Source organism: Triticum urartu, chromosome 2A (genome assembly GCF_056163025.1).
Source record: "Triticum urartu cultivar PI428250 chromosome 2A, HENAU_Tu73, whole genome shotgun sequence".
NCBI lineage: Eukaryota > Viridiplantae > Streptophyta > Magnoliopsida > Poales > Poaceae > Triticum > Triticum urartu.
In genome coordinates, this window is record NC_141874.1 from 109,803,766 (window position 1) to 109,821,669 (window position 17,904).

The window sequence follows — 17,904 nt, forward strand, 5'->3', positions numbered from 1 at the left end:
AAGGGAAAAGGGGGAAACCCTAGGCTCAGATGGGCCTAAGGCCCACCTAGTGGTGCGCCCCCCTCTCTCCCCCCTTGGCCGCCCCCTAGATGGGATCTAGGGCTGGCCTCCACCCCTAGGGGTGGAAACCTAGGTGGGGGTGCAGCCCCTCCCTTTCCCCTATATATATAGTGGGGGTTTTGGGCTGCCATACACACGGGAACATCTCCTTCTTGGCGCAGCCCTACCCCTCTCCCTCCTCGTCTCTTGCGGTGCTTGGCGAAGCCCTGCTGGAGTCCCGCGCTCCTCCACCACCACCATGCCATCGTGCTGCTGCTGGATGGAGTCTTCCCCAACCTCTCCTTCTCCCCTTGCTGGATCAAGGCGTAGGAGACGTCACCGGGCTGTACGTGTGTTGAACACGGAGGTGCCGTCTGTTCGGCACTAGGATCATCGGTGATTTGGATCACGACGAGTACGACTCCATCAACCCCGTTCACTTGAACGCTTCCGCTTAGCGATCTACAAGGGTATGTAGATGCACTCTCCTTCCCCTCGTTGCTAGATTACTCCATAGATTGATCTTGGTGATGCGTAGAAAATTTTGAATTTCTGCTACGTTACCCAACACAAGCAAGAATTAGTAATGCGGCCGCTTTGAAGGCGGTCGAAGAGTTGAGAGCCGAGAAGGCCGCGCATAGCGAGAGCAAAGAGAAAATGGCCAAAATGGTTGTGAAGTTAAAAGACACTGCCGACCGCTGCCAGTTTTTTGAAGAAGAAAACCGGGCGAAGGCTACGGACCTCGAAAAGGCCACAATGGTAACCAAAGACACCCGCTCTGCAATGTGAGCAAAGAAGGAGGAACTGCGTGAAGCCGGGGATATTGTGGCTGGGAAGCCCTTTATGCTGCAGAGGAAGTTCGGCGATCCGCGGTATGCCCCTTTGGATCTGCTGTGGAGTTCGGCCGACGCATATCTGGACTTAGCGGCGAGCGCTGTCGATGCGGCCGAATACTTCCGAGATCAAACAGATCGTGAAGTGGACAAGCTGTTCTGGTCCCAATTCAACGTTCCAGAGCGTCCGCTTCTATTGACTGATCAGCTTGCCGAATGGGCCGAACTCAATAGATTGTCCGGACTCGCCATGAGGTCTGTCGTGGATCATCTGTGGCCGGAAAGGCCAAAGCCGAACAGCTATTTTAGCTTGGTGCAGCAGTTCCTTGGTGTGGTGCCACGCATCAATGTGATGAAGAGGTCGGCATGCATAGAAGGCTCGCGGATGGCCCTTGCCCGTGTCAAAACATACTGGGCGGAGATGGATGCCACCACTGTCGCGGCGCAGGGTTCGGCCATAGGCCGAGTGGCTGCCGAGCACTATTTTGAAGAAGTTCTTGAGGGCGCTCATACGATAGAGGCCCAGTGCTCGATGAATGTTATGTTTGAGTGACATGTATTCCCATTGTAAAAACAACGTTATATTGAATTTATCAAGGCTGTATTTATACTTTTGCTCGAAAGTATTGTGATGCCTCCTGTGCGGCCGTTTATGTGTACATGTATATAACCTGAAAGATTGCAGTCGTCGGCTTTAGCCCCCACGCATACAATGCGGGGGTTTTCGCAGAAGACGCGTATTCACACTTAATCCAACGTCTTGGTCCTAATAAGGAGGTGATAGCGCAGCGAACTAGGCAACTGTATTATAATGCTTTAACACTTCCACTTAGCCATAGGAGTTTGACAGTGGGGCTACTATATAGCCCCTGGTGGCTCCGCACTCGCCCGGATTCGGGTGCGTACATGTCTGGCCGGGAAACGGCCCTTCGTTAATGCGGAGTAATCCCGAAGATTCCAATAGGTCATCGAGTGGTTGACCAGTCTCATGCTATATCATGACAGTAAGTTTTCGGCTTTCTCTACTGAGGTGCTCATCCGGATGAACCAGGGCACAATCGCAGTAGTTCTCCTGGTGCCGCCTTAGCCGATAAAGCGGAACGTAAGGCAGCAAAACACAGGAGCCGGGCAAACCCAACATTTGACCAAATACATGTTTCGGAGCTGATGCATATAAGGCCAAACTCGCGACGCCGAACACTCCCTAAGGTATTCGGTCTTTATGGTGTAAACCGGGCCTAAACAGTGCCCTTTGTAAGAAGCCCCTGGTGTCCAGGTACGTGCATTATTCTGACGTGGCCACATGCCAAGACGTCAGCATCCTTCTCAATTGTACTGAGAATCCGAGGGATGTGTATCAACAAGAGACAGTAAAAAAGGTTGACGCAGGGTCTTAATCTAAAAAGAATCCTTGGAATGGGTCCCTGCTGCACGTCTGCGCCCGTGTCTCCGTTGTGCCGTATCCTGGACGGGTGTAGCACGATGGTCATCTGTAAAAGAGAGGACCTTAGGTGAAAAGTTGTCGTGCAAAAAGGTAGGTTTAAAGAAACCATGTACAATTCAAGATGAGTAAAAATTGCCACTTGTCTGCGTGCGTTGAGCCCCTTGTATTTGTAATAGGGGTGTGGCCATCAAACCTGTATGAATTACGTATAGCGGACTCGTCTAACCGTGTCCGTGGTCTTGATGACCTATTGAATGCTTTAGTTGGTGAGGTCGTTTTAGTGTGCGGCTGCTTTCGGCGCGCAGGGATCGCTCAATATTTCCATTTACTGTGATGATGCCACGTGGACCGGGCATCTTAAGCATGAGGGAAGCGTAGTGCGGTATTGCATTAAAGTGAGCGAAAGCTTCGCGTCCAAGTAGTGCTTGATAGCCACTTTGGAATGGAGCAATGTGGAAGGTTAAATTTTTGCTATGGAAGTTATCGGGGAAGCCGAATATAACCTCTAGTAGCAGGGAGCCCGTGCAATGAGCCCCTAGGCCAGGCGTTACTCGTTTAAAGGTAGTATTGCTGTGGCAAATTTTTGTTGGGTCTATCCCCATTTTGCGGACTGTGTCCTGATATATCAGGTTTAGACTACTGCCACCGTCCATCAGGACTCGTGTGAAGTGGTATTCGTCAATTATTGGATCTAATACCAAGGCAGCCCATCCTGCGCGCCGGATACTTGCCGAGTAATCCTGATGGTCGAAGGTGATCGGTTGAGACGGCCAGTGGCAGAACTCCGCGGTGATAGGCCCTTGGGCATATTTATCTGGGAGTGTCGCTTTGTTTCTCCCCTTTATCACGTGTAACATGTTTACTGTTTTGATTTCTGGTGGAAATTTCTTCTGTTCCCCAGTGCTTTGCTGGCGAGGCTCATCCTCGTCTTCGCTTGGTGTATCCTGCCCTTATGTTTGGCGTTGAGCTTGCCGGACTGCTTGAAGACCCAACATTCTCTGTGGGTATGATTTGCAGGTTTATCGGGGGTGCTATGGATCTGACATATTTGGTCCAGAATTTTGTTTAGGCTGGACAGTTCATCTCTAGCGCCTTTAGAGGGCGGCTTTTGCTGACCTGGCCGAGAGCTTCTGAATCCGACGTTTACCGCCGTGCTCTTCGGGTTGTCTTCTTTATTCCGGCGCTTATTATTTTTGCTGCGTCGTGATTTCCCGTTTCCATCTCTAACTTCAGATGTATTTGGGTCGCTGGTGCTGCATCGGGCTAGCCAGCTGTCCTCGCCCGCGCAAAAGCGGGTCATGAGGCTTGTTAATGTTGCCATTGTTCTCGGCTTTTCTTGGCCGAGGTGTCTGGCAAGCCATTCGTCTCGGACACTGTGCTTAAAAGCTGCCAAGGCTTCGGCGTCCGGACAGTCGACTATTTGGTTCTTTTTAGTAAGAAACCTGTTCCAAAGCTTTCGGGCAGACTCTCCGGGCTGTTGAGTTATATGACTTAGATCGTCTGCATCCGGTGGTCGGACATATGTCCCTTGAAAATTTGCCCGAAAGGCGTCTTTGAGCTCTTCCCAGCTTCCGATGGAGTTTTTGGGGAGGCTTTTAAGCCAGTGCCGAGCTGGCCCTTTGAGCTTGAGGGGTAAGTACTTGATGGCATGGAGATCATCTCCTCGAGCCATATGGATATGGAGGATGTAGTCCTCAATCCATACCCCAGGGTTTGTTGTTCCGTCGTACGCCTCTTTGTTTACGGGTTTGAATCCCTTTGAAAATTCATGATCCAGCACCTCGTCGGTGAAACATAGAGGGTGTGTGGCACCCTTGTATTTTGGTGTACCGTGGTATTCGGATGTTTGTTGTGTTGCATTGTATGTTGGAGCGTGCCTGCGTGGTCCATAGATGGATCTGGTTGCGCCGTCCTTTTGATGCGAGCCCTTACGCGGGTCAGGTACTGGTTTATGTGCGGCATCGATTGCCGCTTTATGTTGGCTATGAGGTCGTCTATCCGACCGGATGGCCGTTTTATTTTTTAATTGTGGAGGATCTACGGCCTCCTCATCAAATTCAGGTAGCAACTTTCACTTCGGATAGCTCTTGGTGTGGCGATTACTGCTGTATTTCGCTGCAGTGTTGAGTACTTCACTCCATTTGATTTTGAGTGTGTCTTGTGCAGCCTTGAGCCTTTGCTTTTGTTTTTTCAGACTTCTCGCCATGGCAACAAGCCTTTGGTGGGCATTATGTTGCTCCTGGCGCCTGTCCGGTGTGATGTCGTCTGGACTGTTATCTTCGACGGGGTTGGGTTGTTCGGCTTGATTTTCTGTGTTGCCGTGGTCGGGCAATGGTTCACCCTACTCTAACGTTGGGTCTATGTGATCGTTATTTCTGCCGAGGCGGGATTTGGAGCGGCGTTTACGTCGCCTCTTTGACTGCTTCTCGAGGGAACCACCCTTCGCTGCGTCCTTCTGTTCCTCGTCGTTATTTTCTTTGGGTGTGTCCACCATGTATACGTCATGTGATGAAGTGGGCGTCCAGTGCCCTGTGGGCAGTGGTTCCTCTTCGCCTCCCGCATCGTCGTCCATACCGTCGATGCCTTCGGAGTCGAAGTCGAGCATGTCGGTTAAGTCATCGACAGTGGCTACTAAGTGGGTGGTGGGTGGGCGGCGAATTTCTTCGTCATCCGCATCGCAATCCTGTCGGGCGTAGTTCGGCAAGGACTCTCCTGACAAGGAGAGAGACCTTAATGAGTTCAGTATGTCGCCAAAGGGCGAGTGCTGAAAAATATCCGCGGAGGTAAACACCATGATCAACGCCCAATCGGATTCGACAGGAACGGGCGCAGGCGGTTTGGAGTCCGTGTTCGGAGAAGGATCCGGCAGTTTGGCAAAACGGCTCTCGTGAAGGGTAAGGTCGATATTCGGCTCGATCGCCGCAAAGGATACGGCCTCCGTGGCGGGGTTTATCCACCCGTCCATGGATGGCGCAACTGGCTCCGAATTGAGGCTCGGAGCGGCTGCCGGTGCGATCTCCTGAATACGGTCCAATGGTAGAGCTAAATCATACTTATTGTGACCACGTGGCGCACAAGGCAGGGGCTTGAATCCGTCGAAGATCAAGTCTCCGCGGATATCGGCCGTGCAATTTAAGCTTCCAAACCTGACCTGGTGGCCAGGGGCGTAACTTTCGATCTGCTCTAGATGGCCAAGCGAGTTGGCCTGCAGTGTGAAGCCGCCGAACACAAAGATCTGTCCAGGGAGAAAAGTCTCACCCTGGACTGCATCGCTATCGATGATCGTAGGAGCCATCAAGCCTAATGGCGACGACATAGAGGAACTCTCAATGAAAGCACCAATGTCGGTGTCAAAACCGGCGGATCTCGGGTAGGGGGTCCCGAACTATGCGTCTAAGGCGGATGGTAACAGGAGGCAGGGGACACGATGTTTACCCAGGTTCGGGCCCTCTTGATGGAGGTAAAACCCTACGTCCTGCTTGATTTATTCTTGATGATATGAGTATTACAAGAGTTGATCTACCACGAGATCGGAGAGGCTAAACCCTAGAAGCTAGCCTATGGTATGATTGTATGTTGTTCTACGGACTAAAACCCTCCGGTTTATATAGACACCGGAGGGGGCTAGGGTTACACAAGGTCGGTTACAAAGGAGGAGATATACATATCCGTATTGCCTAGCTTGCCTTCCACGCCAAGTAGAGTCCTATCCGGACACGAGACGAAGTCTTCAATCTTGTATCTTCATAGTCCAACAGTCCGGCCAAAGGATATAGTCCGGCTGTCCGGAGACCCCCTAATCCAGGACTCCCTCAACGGTGGTGGATTTGTTTTATAGAAACTATTGATCTCTCATGCTTCACTTAGATTATTTTGAGAGTCTTAAATAGCATGGTAATTTGCTTAAATAATCCTAATATGCTAGGTATTCAAGATTAGTAAAAAAATCTTATGAGTGTTTTGAATACTAAGAGAAGTTTGATACTTGATGATTGTTTTGAGATATGGAGGTAATAATATCAAAGTCGTGCTAGTTGAGTAGTTGTGAATTTGAGAAATGCTTGTGTTGAAGTTTGCAAGTCCCGTAGCATGCACATATGGTAAACGTTATGTAACAAATTTGAAACATGAGGTGTTCTTTGATTGTCCTCCTTATGAGTGGCGGTCGGGGACGAGCGATGGTCTTTTCCTACAAATCTATCCCCCTAGGAGCATGCGCGTAGTGCTTGGTTTTTGATGACTTGTAGATTTTTGCAATAAGTATGTGCATTCTTTATGACTAATGTTGAGTCCATGGATTATACGCACTCTCACCCTTCCATCATTGCTAGCCTCTTCGGTACCGTGCATTGCCCTTTCTCACATTGAGAGTTGGTGCAAACTTCGCCGGTGCATCCAAACCCCATGATATGATACGCTCTTTCACACATAAACCTCCTTATATCTTCCTCAAAACAGCCACCATACCTACCTATTATGGCATTTCCATAGCCATTCCGAGATATATTGCCATGCAACTTTCCACCATTCTGTTTATCATGACACATTCATCATTGTCATATTGCTTAGCATGATCATGTAGTTGAAATAGTATTTGTGGCAAAGCCACCGTTCATAATTCTTTCATACATGTCACTCTTGGTTCATTGCATATCCCGGTACACCGCTGGAGGCATTCATATAGAGTCATCTTTTGTTCTAGCATCGAGTTGTAATCATTGAGTTGTAAATAAATAGAAGTGTGATGATCATCATTTTCTAGAGCATTGTCCCAAGTGAGGAATTAAAAAAACGACCATAGAAAAAGAAGAGAAGGCCCAAAAAAGAGAAAAAGAGAGAAGGGACAATGTTACTATCCTTTGCCACACTTGTGCTTCAAAGTAGCACCATAATCTTCATGATAGAGAGTCTTTTGTTTTGTCGCTTTCATATACTAGTGGGCATTTTTCATTATAGAACTTGGCTTGTATATTCCAACAATGGGCCTCCTCAAGTGCCCTAGGTCTTCGTGAGCAAGCAAGTTGGATGCACACCCACTTAGTTTCTTTTGTTGAGCTTTCGTGCATTTATAGCTCTAGTGCATCCGTTGCATGGCAATCCCTACTCCTTGCATTAACATCAATCGATGGGCATCTCCATAGCCCATTGATTAGCCTCGTTGAGGTGAGACTTTCTCCTTTTTGTCTTATCCACATAACCCCCATCATCATATTCTATTCCACCCAAAGTGCTAGGTCCATGGCTCGCGCTCATATATTGCGTGAAAGTTTATAAGTTTGAGATTACTAAAGTATGAAACAATTGCATGGCTTGTCATCGAGGTTGTGCATGATGAGAGCATTCTTGTGTGACGAAAATGGAGCATGACTAAACTATATGATTTTGTTGGGATGAACTTTCTTTGGCCATGTTATTTTGAGAAGACATAATTGCTTAGTTAGTATGCTTGAAGCATTATTATTTTTATGTCAATATGAACTTTTATCTTGAATCTTTCGGATCTGAATATTCATACCACAATTAAGAAGAATTACATTAAAATTATGCCAAGTAGCACTCTGCATCAAAAATTCTATTTTTATCATTTACCTACTCGAGGACGAGCAGGAATTAAGCTTGGGGATGCTTGATACGTCTCCAACGTATCTATAATTTTTGATTGCTCCATGCTATATTATCTACTGCTTTGGACATTATTGGGCTTTATTATCCACTTTTATATTATTTTTGGGACTAACCTATTAACCGGAGGCCCAGCCCAGAATTGCTGTTTTTTGCCTATTTTAGGGTTTCGAAGAAAAGGAATATCAAACGGAGTCCAAACGGAATGAAACCTTCGGGAACGTGATTTTCTCACCGAATATGATCCAGGAGACTTGGACCCTACGTAAGAAATAAAGGAGGAGGCCAAGAGGTAGGGGCGCGCCTACCCCCTCCCCCCCAAGGCGCGCCCTCCACCCTCGTGGTCCCCCTGTTGCTCCACCGACGTACTCCTTCCTCCTATATATACCTACATACCCCCAAACGATTAGATACGGAGCCAAAACCCTAATTCCACCGCCGTAACTTTCTGTATCCACGAGATCCCATCTTGGGGTCTGTTCTGGAGCTCCGCCAGAGGGGGCATCCATCACGGAGGGCTTCTACATCAACACCATAGCCCCTCCGATGAAGTGTGAGGAGTTTACCTCAGACTTTCGGGTCCATAGTTATTAGCTAGATGACTTCTTCTCTCCTTTTGGATCTCAATACAATGTTGTCCCCCTCTCTTGTGGAGATCTATTCGATGTAATCTTCTTTTTGCGGTGTGTTTGTTGAGACCGATGAATTGTGGGTTTATGATCAAGTTTATCTATGAACAATATTTCAATCTTCTCTGAATTCTTTTATGCATGATTGGTTATCTTTGCAAGTCTCTTCGAATTATCAGTTTGGTTTGGCCTACTAGATTGATCTTTCTTGCAATGGGAGAAGTGCTTAGCTTTGGGTTCAATCTTGTGGTGTCCTTTCCCAGTGACAGTAGGGGCAGCAAGGCACGTATTGTATTGCTGCCATCGAAGATAACAAGATGGGGTTTTTATCATATTGCATGAATTTATCCATCTACATCATGTCATCTTGCTTAAGGCGTTACTCTGTTTTCATGAACTTAATACTCTAGATGCATGCTGGATAGCGGTCGATGAGTGGAGTAATAGTAGTAGATGCAGGCAGGAGTCGGTCTACTTGTCTCGAACGTGATGCCTATATACATGATCATACCTAGATATTCTCATAACTATGCTCAATTCTGTCAATTGCTCAACAGTAATTCGTTCACCCACCGTAAAATGCTTATGCTCTTGAGAGAAGCCACTAGTGAAACCTATGGCCCCCGGGTCTATCTTCATCATATTAATCTTCCAATACTTAGTTATTTCCTTTGCTTTTTTACTTTGCTTTTATTTTACTTTGCATCTTTATCACAAAAACACCAAAAATATTGTTCTATCATATCTATCAGATCTCACTCTCGTAAGTGACCGTGAAGGGATTGACAACCCCTTATCGCGTTGGTTGCGAGGAGTTATTTGCTTTCTGCAGGTATGAGGGACTCGCGCGTAGCCTCCTACTGGATTGATACCTTGGTTCTCAAAAACTGAGGGAAATACTTAGGCTACTTTGTTGCATCATCCTTTCCTCTTTAAGGAAATCCAACACAGTGCTCAAGAGGTAGCAACCCACACGCGCGTGGACTGGGTGGTGATTGTGTGGGCTGGAACCGAGTCACCCACACGACGCAGCTAGCAACCGCGCGCCGCGGGTCGTGTGGTCGAGCGCTCTAACGCCCACACAACACGCTATGCCTATGTGGCACTAAAATTCCAATAGATTTCTTTAGGATTCATGCAAAATAGAATCAACATGCATCAACACGTGTGGGCGAAGTGCAAATATGCCACACGTGTGGACGTTATTATTTGGGTAAAATTTTGTTAGGACCAATCCACGGAAGGTCCAATGATTTGACAAGGATTCAGCCGTATACGAACACGCGATAATCCTACATCTACATAACACGCTACGAAGACTTACGAAAGCTTCCTAACTAAATATCTCTGCCCTCCCCCCCCCCCCCCCTTAACGGGGTACCTAGGTCTAGCATTACTCATGAACATGTAGGACGATGCAGGTTTAGAGCAATATCCATCGCCATTGGCACGGCACTCGTTCGAACGGATACTCGCCTCGTTTAGATCTTCCCAGGTCTAGCATTACATTGACTTCATCGCATTGCCAAAAAAATCGAGATCGATAAAAGCCTAACATTTTCCATACCCCTACAGGTACTTCAAAGAAAGATAATAGGGATATTGACATGCTAGTTCTTCCAGCAGCTTAGTTTCTTTTCAAACCGACCCTCAAGGAATTTCCACTTCTTGTTTGACATCTTGCGATGGTGGATTGAAATTGGATTGAAATTCCTAGGTAGGTGAAAGGTAAAGAACTTATTTCACAATCAAATGGTTGTTTATATGCATCTTGTTCCTCTTTGGCCCTTCCAAAGAAGAAAAATTCGCTCTTGTGAAAAATAATTTTTAGCCCTGACAATTGTTCAAAAAGACAAAGCACTAGTTTCATATTTCTATGCTTTGCGATATCATGTTCCATGAAAATAATTGTATCATCGGCGTATTAAAGTATGGAGACCTTGTCATCAAAGATGAGGAACGAGCCCTCCTACTCGGCCATTTTCTTTGGCTCTGCCGACAAGTATTGTCAACATATCAGCGACTATGTTGAACAATATAGGAAACATCGAATCTCTTTGTCTTAAGTCCTTATGTGTCTGAAAATAATGACCTATGTCATCATTAACCTTAATCCCAATGCTATCTTTTTGGATGAAAGAATTCACCTGTTTCCTTTAGGGCCATTTGACCTTAGTACGCTTTCTCAAAATCCACCTTGAAGATTACTTCATCTAATTTCTTCGAATGGATTCCGTGTAAGGTTTCTTGTAAGAAAACGACTCCCTCGAGGATATGTCTCTCGGCGTAAAGGCGGTCTGACTTAACTGTACCACCGAATGTAATGTTTCCTGTGTAGGAAGTTGAACCCTTTCATTTCCTTTCACGGCTAATCTGAACCTACACCCAAAGTTGGACGCTCAGATTGAAAGTTAAACGGAACAGTTTTATTCATGACGAACTCAGCCAGATGTGTGAATCTTTTTGCACGTGAAAATCAGCTCACTATTCTGTACAAACTCTGTCCAAGAATTGGCGTCAGGCGTCGAGTCTTGTGATGATCATCGGTAGCCCGTACTTTGGCCGCAGCGTGATCACGTCGGTGGGCGCGTGCACATAGCTCGGGGAGAGCGACAGCGCAAACCTCCGGAGGATGACGGCGACCTCGGCCTTGGCCTGGACCATGGCGAAGTTCTGCCCGATGCACGTCCTGGGGCCCATGGAGAAGGACAAGAGCGCGTTGGCGTGGCTCGCGGCCCGGGCGGCGCCGCCGCCGCCGTCGTCGAACCTCATCGGGTTGAACTCGTCGGCGTCCTCGCCCCACACCTCCCTGTCCCGGTGCATCGTCGCGATCGGGATGGTCAGGAGCGCGTCCCTCGGCACGGTGACGCCGCCGAGCTCCACCTCCGACCTCGTCCTCCTCCGGATGAGCGGCACCGGGCTGTACAGCCGCAGCGTCTCCAGCAGGAACAGGTTCACCAGCCTCAGCCTGCTGAGCGTGTCGTAGGTGGGGACCTGATGATCCCCGCCGCACTCCCGCAGCACCTCCTCCCTGAGCTTCCGCTGCCACTCCGGGTGCGTGCCCAGTAGGAACATGGTCCAGTTGAGCATGTGCAGGCTCGTCTCCTGCCCGGCGAAAAAGAAGGTCTTGCACTCGTCGATGATCTCGTCCATGCTCAGCAGCGGCGCCTGCCCCTGCTCCGGCGCGCACGCCTCCAGCATCAGCCCCAGCAGGTCGCTCCCGTAGCCGTCCGTGTCCTTGGCTGCGAGCCTGTTCTCGATGATCTCCACCAGCGTGCTCCGCATCATCTTGTTCAGCTTCCACAGCCTCATGTTCTTCTTGGTTGGCACGAACCTGGGGAACAAATCAACGTGGGACGCCACAGTTCAGTGTATCTCTGAAACCACATCCGGAACGTGCAGTGCTATGGTTGATCTGATCAGTGGTGCACCTGAATCCTGGAATGTAGTCGGTCCAGAGGGTGGAGAAGGCGATTAACTGGATCTCATTCAGCGCCAGGAAGATCTTCCGGCCCTCTCTGTAGCTGCTCCCGAAGGCGGTGCGCGAGATCACATCCGCGGTGAGCTCCTCGAACTGGCTAGTCAGCTCGATCTCCTGGCAATCTTTCTTCCCATGACTGGCCAACTGCGCCTCCCACCGGGACGCCATCGACAGCACGCAGTCCACCATTGTCGACGTCATCACCTATATATCAAAGGTACGTAGCAACAGGCTCGCAAAACCAGCACACCACCAAGCAAGCACACTGCTAATTAAAAGGAGTGCCTAAGATGATGTACGTACGTACCTTGAGCTTGTCCACGTTGAAGGCCGGGTGCAGGACCTTCTTGTGGCGGTGCCAGACGTCGCCGTCGGTCATGACGAGGCCCTTGCCCACCAGCCGGACGATGGGGTTCATCCAGTTCTTGGGGAACAGCCCCGTCCGGTCCGACAGCAGCTGCTTCGCCATGCCCAGGTCGGCCACGCACATGTTGGGCGTCGACCCGAACCAGTAGAGGAACACGCGCCCTGCACGCACGCGCTGGCCGCTTTCAAAACACTACGACACTTCAGCTTAGCTACTTCGGGTTCGGAAGCTAACTGTGTTACCGTAGAGCGGGATCCATTGGCGGAACTGGGGCTGGGAGATGGGGATGAAGTCGTGGGAGGAGACGTCGAGCACGAGGCCGGCGCCGGCCGCGCGGAGCCGCCGGATGTCGCCGAGGTTCCCGACGAAGAACCTGTACCCCGGCCCGCGCACGCCCTGCCGCGCCAGCCTCCCGGCGATGGCGCGCGGCCTCCACACGAGGCGCACCAGCGCGTTGAACAGGCACGAGGCCAGCACGGCCGACGCCAGCGCCGCCCAGACCGTCCAAGCGGTGGCGACCGTGGCCATGGTCATCACCTCACCTCAATAAGCTGGGCGCAGCTGCTGCATGCGTGTCTGCCGAGTGCGCGTACACCTTGGAGGTTAAGTAGGTGCAATTGTGGTGAAATTCCGATGGATAGGCGCATAGAGAATTCCGGTAACAAGTTGGACACTAGACGGTGGTATGATTGTCCTCTGCGCGTTTTCGTAAATGTAGACGTAATGCGATCCCATGACTGATTAGATTATGGTTCTCGGATTGAGACCTGTGGCTTCATGGTGACGTGATCGATGGGGCACGAGCTTCATGAACAAACTCGTTTCCAAACTGCCAGAGTTCCAACAAGCCCAACAGGACAAATGAGGTGCGGCCGGTGTCCCGGGAGAACTTCCTCCGAAATTCCTCCGGATCTGACCCTGCTTGTCTTGTGAGAACTACTAGGCAGTCTTCTCCTGTCTTGGACGAAAAAGATCCGGTCTTCTGTTAAAAAACACAAAACACTCGGTCTGACGCACAGTAAGACCGGGCTCCTGTAGCGAATTTGGAACTGTACTATAGCAACCACACCACTGTAGCCCCCCTTTAAAAATGTGAACGTTTTTTACGCGACTATTTTTGTAAAATCATGATATTTTCTTTAAATGCGAATGTTTTTTAAAATTTCTAAACCTTCTAGAAAATGCAAACATTTTTTTGAATTTTGCGAAGGTTCTCTTGAAAACGTGAATATTTTCCCAAAATTTGAAAGTTTTCTGAAATAGCAAACAGACTTTGAAAAACATGAATATTTTTAAATTCTTAGTGATTTTAGAAACCATGAAAAAAATTCTAATTTGCAAACATGTTCTGAAACCGCAAATTCTAAACAATTTTTAATTACGGAAACATTTATCAATTTTAAGGACACATTTTGAAAAATGGAAGACTTACAAAAAATACATTTTTAAATAAAAATTTCAAATAGGAAACATTTTTATTTTTTATTAATTCTAAAATTATGTTTTTTTCTATAAATAAAATAAAATTTTGAAAATACAAAAACGGGAAGAAAAGAAAAAACCAAAAAGGATAAGAAAAACCCATAAAAATGAAACAAAAAATTAAATAAAAATGGTTTATGAACCTTCCAAAATGGGTCGGCCCACTTGATGGTTGGTCTGCTCATCCTTGCGCGTTCTGGCGACTTCTTGTCGTTACGAGCATCATTTATCGATTGCGATCTTTGTCTCAAAAAAAATTATCGATTGCGATCCTTAACAGTCCTAAAAATGATGAAGTCCTGGTAATTGTAATCAGCTTAGAAAAATCAACACTCAAAATATAATGAGAGATAAATGAGTTATTTTGTTAAAAAAAGTGGCAATAGCATTTATTTCAAACACATGCACCTACCATTGAACACCGCGTACCATTATTACTTGTGTGCGATTTAAGGAAGATTTTCCAATGTGGAGAAGTAGGAGTGAGTTGTATGGATCTGTTCCCTCCTGCATGTCAGGATTGATAAGAAAGAATGGCAATTTTGGTTTATCTATAGATAGTGACTATGTTTTGGGGAAATAAAGGTGGTTGATGGTAAGAAAAATCAAGAACTTATGAATAAAACACTTTATTATTTATATTTACAAATAGGAAACATTATACATTGATAATTTTACAAGCTTATCTAGTGCGCAACATAAACTAAAATCCAGTCAAATAATACAAAAAACCTTGTGTTATACTTAACACCATACACCTTTTTCTACATCTCTAGGCTTTTGATGATCATGGGGAGCCCATACTTAGGCCGCAACGTGATCACATCCATGGAGGCATGGACATACTTCGGTGATAGGGAGAATGAGAACATCTAAATAATCATGGCGATCACAGCCTTGGCCTCGATCATTGCAAAGTTCTGCCCTATGCACGACCTCGGCCCACTGGAGAAAGACAACAAGGCATTGGGGTGCTTTCCGGCCCTAGTCACTCCATTCTCGAACCTCATAGGCTTGAATTCGTTGGCATCTTCTCCCCATACCTCCTTGTCACGATGTATCGTCGCGATGGGGATCGTTAGGACCATGCCCTCGGGCACTTTGATGCCACCAACCTCAAGACCCGAACCCGCCTTCCTCTGAATGAGCGACACAGGGGCGTATAACCTCAGAGTTTCTAGTAGGAACATGTTGACCAAGTGCAGTTTGTTGAGCATCTCACTGGTAGGAACCTCACTGCCACACTCTCGTAGGACCTCCTCCCTGAGTTTCTCCTGCCAATCCAGACACTTTATTATTTACACTCACAAAAAGGATACATTATACATCGATAATTTTACAAGCTTATCTAGTGCATAACATATACTAAAATCCAGTCAAATAATACAAAGTTGTGTTATACTTAACACCATACACATTTTCTACATCTCTAGGGTCTTGAGGATCATGGGAAGCCCAAACTTGGGCCGCAACGTGATCACGTCCATTGGGGCATGGACATACTTAGGTGATAGGGAAAATGAGAATCTCTGAAGAATCACGGCGATCACAGCCTTGGCCTCTATCATTGCAAAGTTCTGCCCAATGCATGACCTCGGCCCGCTGGAGAAAGACAACAAGGCATTGGGGTGCTTTCCGGCCCTCGTCACTCCATTCTCGAACCTTATAGGCTTGAATTCGTTGGCATCTTCTCCCCATACCTCCTTGTCACGATGGATCATCGCGATGGGGATCGTCAAAACCGTGCCCTCGGGCACTTTGATGCCACCAACCTCAAGATCCGAACCCGCCTTCCTCTGAATGAGCGACACAGGGGCGTATAACCTGAGAGTTTCCAGTAGGAACATGTTAACCAAGTGCAGTTTGTTGAGCATGTCACCGGTGGGAACCTCACTGCCACACTCTCTTAGTACCTCCTCCCTGAGCTTCTCCTGCCACTCGGGGTGCGTGCTCAGCAAGAACATGGTCCATGTGAGCAGGTGCGAGCTGGTGTCATGCCCGGCAAAGAAGAAGGTCTTGCACTCATCTATGATCTCGTCCATACTCAAAATCGGATTATGGCCACCCTCTGCCGCGCACGCCTCTAACATAAGCCCAAGCAGGTCGTTGCCGTAGCCCATGGTGTCTTTGGTGGCAAGACGGGTTTTGATGATGTTCATCAGCATGGTCCTCACCTCCTTGTCAAGCTTCCATATCCTGAGGTTCTTTTCGGTTGGAAGGTACCTGATTAATTCCACAAACATAGATTAATTTCTGCTGTGTGTTGAGTTAAAGTAAACCGACAACGGTACAAGAAGAAGAACAAGATGCATTTACCTTAATGCTGGAATTTGCACGTTGAATACGGTGGAGAAGGCAAGGAACTGGAGCTCCTTCTGCGCGAGGAAGACCTTTTTTCCTTGTTCGTAGCTGCTTCCGAATGCCGTGTGAGAGATGACATCCGCGGTGAGCTCCTCGAACTGGTGGCTCAGCTCAATCTCCACGCTGCCCCCCTTCTCCATCTTTGCCGTCCACTCCGACATCATTGACCCGGCACAGTCGGACATGGTCACCGTCATCATCTGCCGTACAGATAACAGTTAGCGGAAGTGATACGCATTGTGCATTAGTTAAATTCGAATGGTGGAAAACACGCACACGTCAGCGCGTGTCGCGCTGGAGATGGGCACATACCTTGAGCTTGTCCATGTTGAAGGCCGGGTGGACGACCTTGCGGTGGCGCTTCCAGTCGTCGCCGTCGGTGAGCACGAGCCCCTTGCCGAGCAGCCGGGCGATGTGCGGGTTCCCGAGGTTCTTGGGGTACAGCCCGCCGCGGTCGGAGAGCACCTGCTTCACCATGTTCACGTCGGCCATGCACAGGCTCGGCCTCGCCCCGAACCAGTACAGGAACGTGCGCCCTGCAGAGCAGGAAACAGCGTAAGAAGAGGAAGGAAGAAGATAGATGACCAGTGTCGAACTACGGAAGCAATTGCAGTGTCTCTGAGTTTCGTACCGTGGATGGGGATCCATTTGTGGAAGTGCGGCTGGACCATGGGGACGAAGTCGTGGTTGCCGACGTCCAGCGCGGCGCCAGCGGTGTCGGCGCGGAGCCGTTTGATCTCCGCGAGGTTGCCGGCGAGGAACCTGTAGCCCGGCCCGCCGACGCCCTGCGCGCGGAGCTGCCGAGTGATGGCCCGCGGCCTCCACACGAGGTACGCCAGCGCGTTGAACGCCCACGACGCCAGCACCGCCGCCACGGCCGCGGCCACCATCCAGACGAGACCCATGGTGGACCGGTGGTCACTCAAGATTCAGGATAAGGGTGAAAGTATCAGCGACCTGTATTGTACGCCTCTGCTTCTGATGAGACCGGGAAATGTTTGTGTGTTTCCCTTGTGAGACTCGGGTCGGGGAGGAAGGTATTTATATGGCGTTCGCGGCTGCGTTTTGACCATGGCTTTCTGGTCGCCTGGTTGCTGGCTACGCGCCTGTGACCCACCGCCACCGGGGTAGAGAAGGCAGAGGATAGGCGTTTGGTCGCGGTGCGGGTGAGATCAGCCGTGATGCGTGCAAGTACGAGCCAGCCCCGCACACGCACCAACTAGACTATAGATGGTCCACAGCTCGTGGGAACGTGTGGTCTGCCGGGAAACCGTCGTACGCATAGTGCTGCTGGTCGACATGGACGGGATATCCGCACGGGGCTGGCTTCTAGACAAAACATTTTTCATTTTGACAAGATGGCTTCTACTCCGTAGTAGATAACGACACGCGGAATGATATATACGATCAATGGTGCTTTCGAGCACACAACGGCAGAGGCTGTCGACACAGACATGGCTAGATTGAGCGCCTGATTTATCCCAATCGACTTCTCTTACTCGCCACGAATCTACTTCCTTGTCAAACATGGTCCTTCTAGAACGAGATGCTGATGCCTGCGTAGCGATATTTCTTTAAGGCCAACTCCAACGGACGTGGATTTTGTCGCAAACGAACATTCGTGTCCGCATTTGTATTTGGGTCAC

General features: G+C 48.7%; 2 protein-coding genes across 2 annotated transcripts; both read right to left on the reverse strand.

Moving 5' to 3' along the window:
• Nucleotides 1–10,971: 10,971 nt before the first annotated feature.
• On the reverse strand, nt 10,972–12,972 carry LOC125541184 (cytochrome P450 709B2-like). Its single transcript, XM_048704648.2, has 4 exons — nt 12,658–12,972; nt 12,356–12,576; nt 11,999–12,252; nt 10,972–11,901 (listed from the first exon to the last, which is right to left on the reverse strand). The coding sequence occupies exons 1-4, from the start codon at nt 12,947–12,949 to the stop codon at nt 11,085–11,087; spliced, it is 1,584 nt and encodes a 527-aa protein (XP_048560605.2). The 5' UTR covers nt 12,950–12,972; the 3' UTR covers nt 10,972–11,084.
• Nucleotides 12,973–15,154: 2,182 nt separating this feature from the next.
• LOC125536105 (cytochrome P450 709B2) lies at nt 15,155–17,289 on the reverse strand. Its single transcript, XM_048699241.2, has 4 exons — nt 16,890–17,289; nt 16,571–16,794; nt 16,214–16,458; nt 15,155–16,120 (listed from the first exon to the last, which is right to left on the reverse strand). Exons 1-4 carry the CDS (start codon nt 17,161–17,163, stop codon nt 15,319–15,321), a joined length of 1,545 nt encoding a protein of 514 aa, XP_048555198.1. The 5' UTR covers nt 17,164–17,289; the 3' UTR covers nt 15,155–15,318.
• Nucleotides 17,290–17,904: the final 615 nt, after the last annotated feature.

What these genes read in the sequence shown, in the direction of transcription:
- LOC125536105 (XM_048699241.2), bottom strand. Translation starts at nt 17,163, where the DNA reads ATGGGTCTCGTCTGGATGGTGGCCGCGGCCGTGGCGGCGGTGCTGGCG. An exon ending in TCAACATGGACAAGCTCAAG is followed by an intron (nt 16,459 to 16,570) that starts GTATGTGCCCAT and finishes TCTGTACGGCAG; the next exon opens with ATGATGACGGTGACCATGTC. An exon ending in GTGCAAATTCCAGCATTAAG is followed by an intron (nt 16,121 to 16,213) that starts GTAAATGCATCT and finishes GGAATTAATCAG; the next exon opens with GTACCTTCCAACCGAAAAGA.
- LOC125541184 (XM_048704648.2), bottom strand. Translation starts at nt 12,949, where the DNA reads ATGACCATGGCCACGGTCGCCACCGCTTGGACGGTCTGGGCGGCGCTG. An exon ending in CCAATGGATCCCGCTCTACG is followed by an intron (nt 12,577 to 12,657) that starts GTAACACAGTTA and finishes GCGTGCGTGCAG; the next exon opens with GGCGCGTGTTCCTCTACTGG. An exon ending in GACTACATTCCAGGATTCAG is followed by an intron (nt 11,902 to 11,998) that starts GTGCACCACTGA and finishes TTTGTTCCCCAG; the next exon opens with GTTCGTGCCAACCAAGAAGA.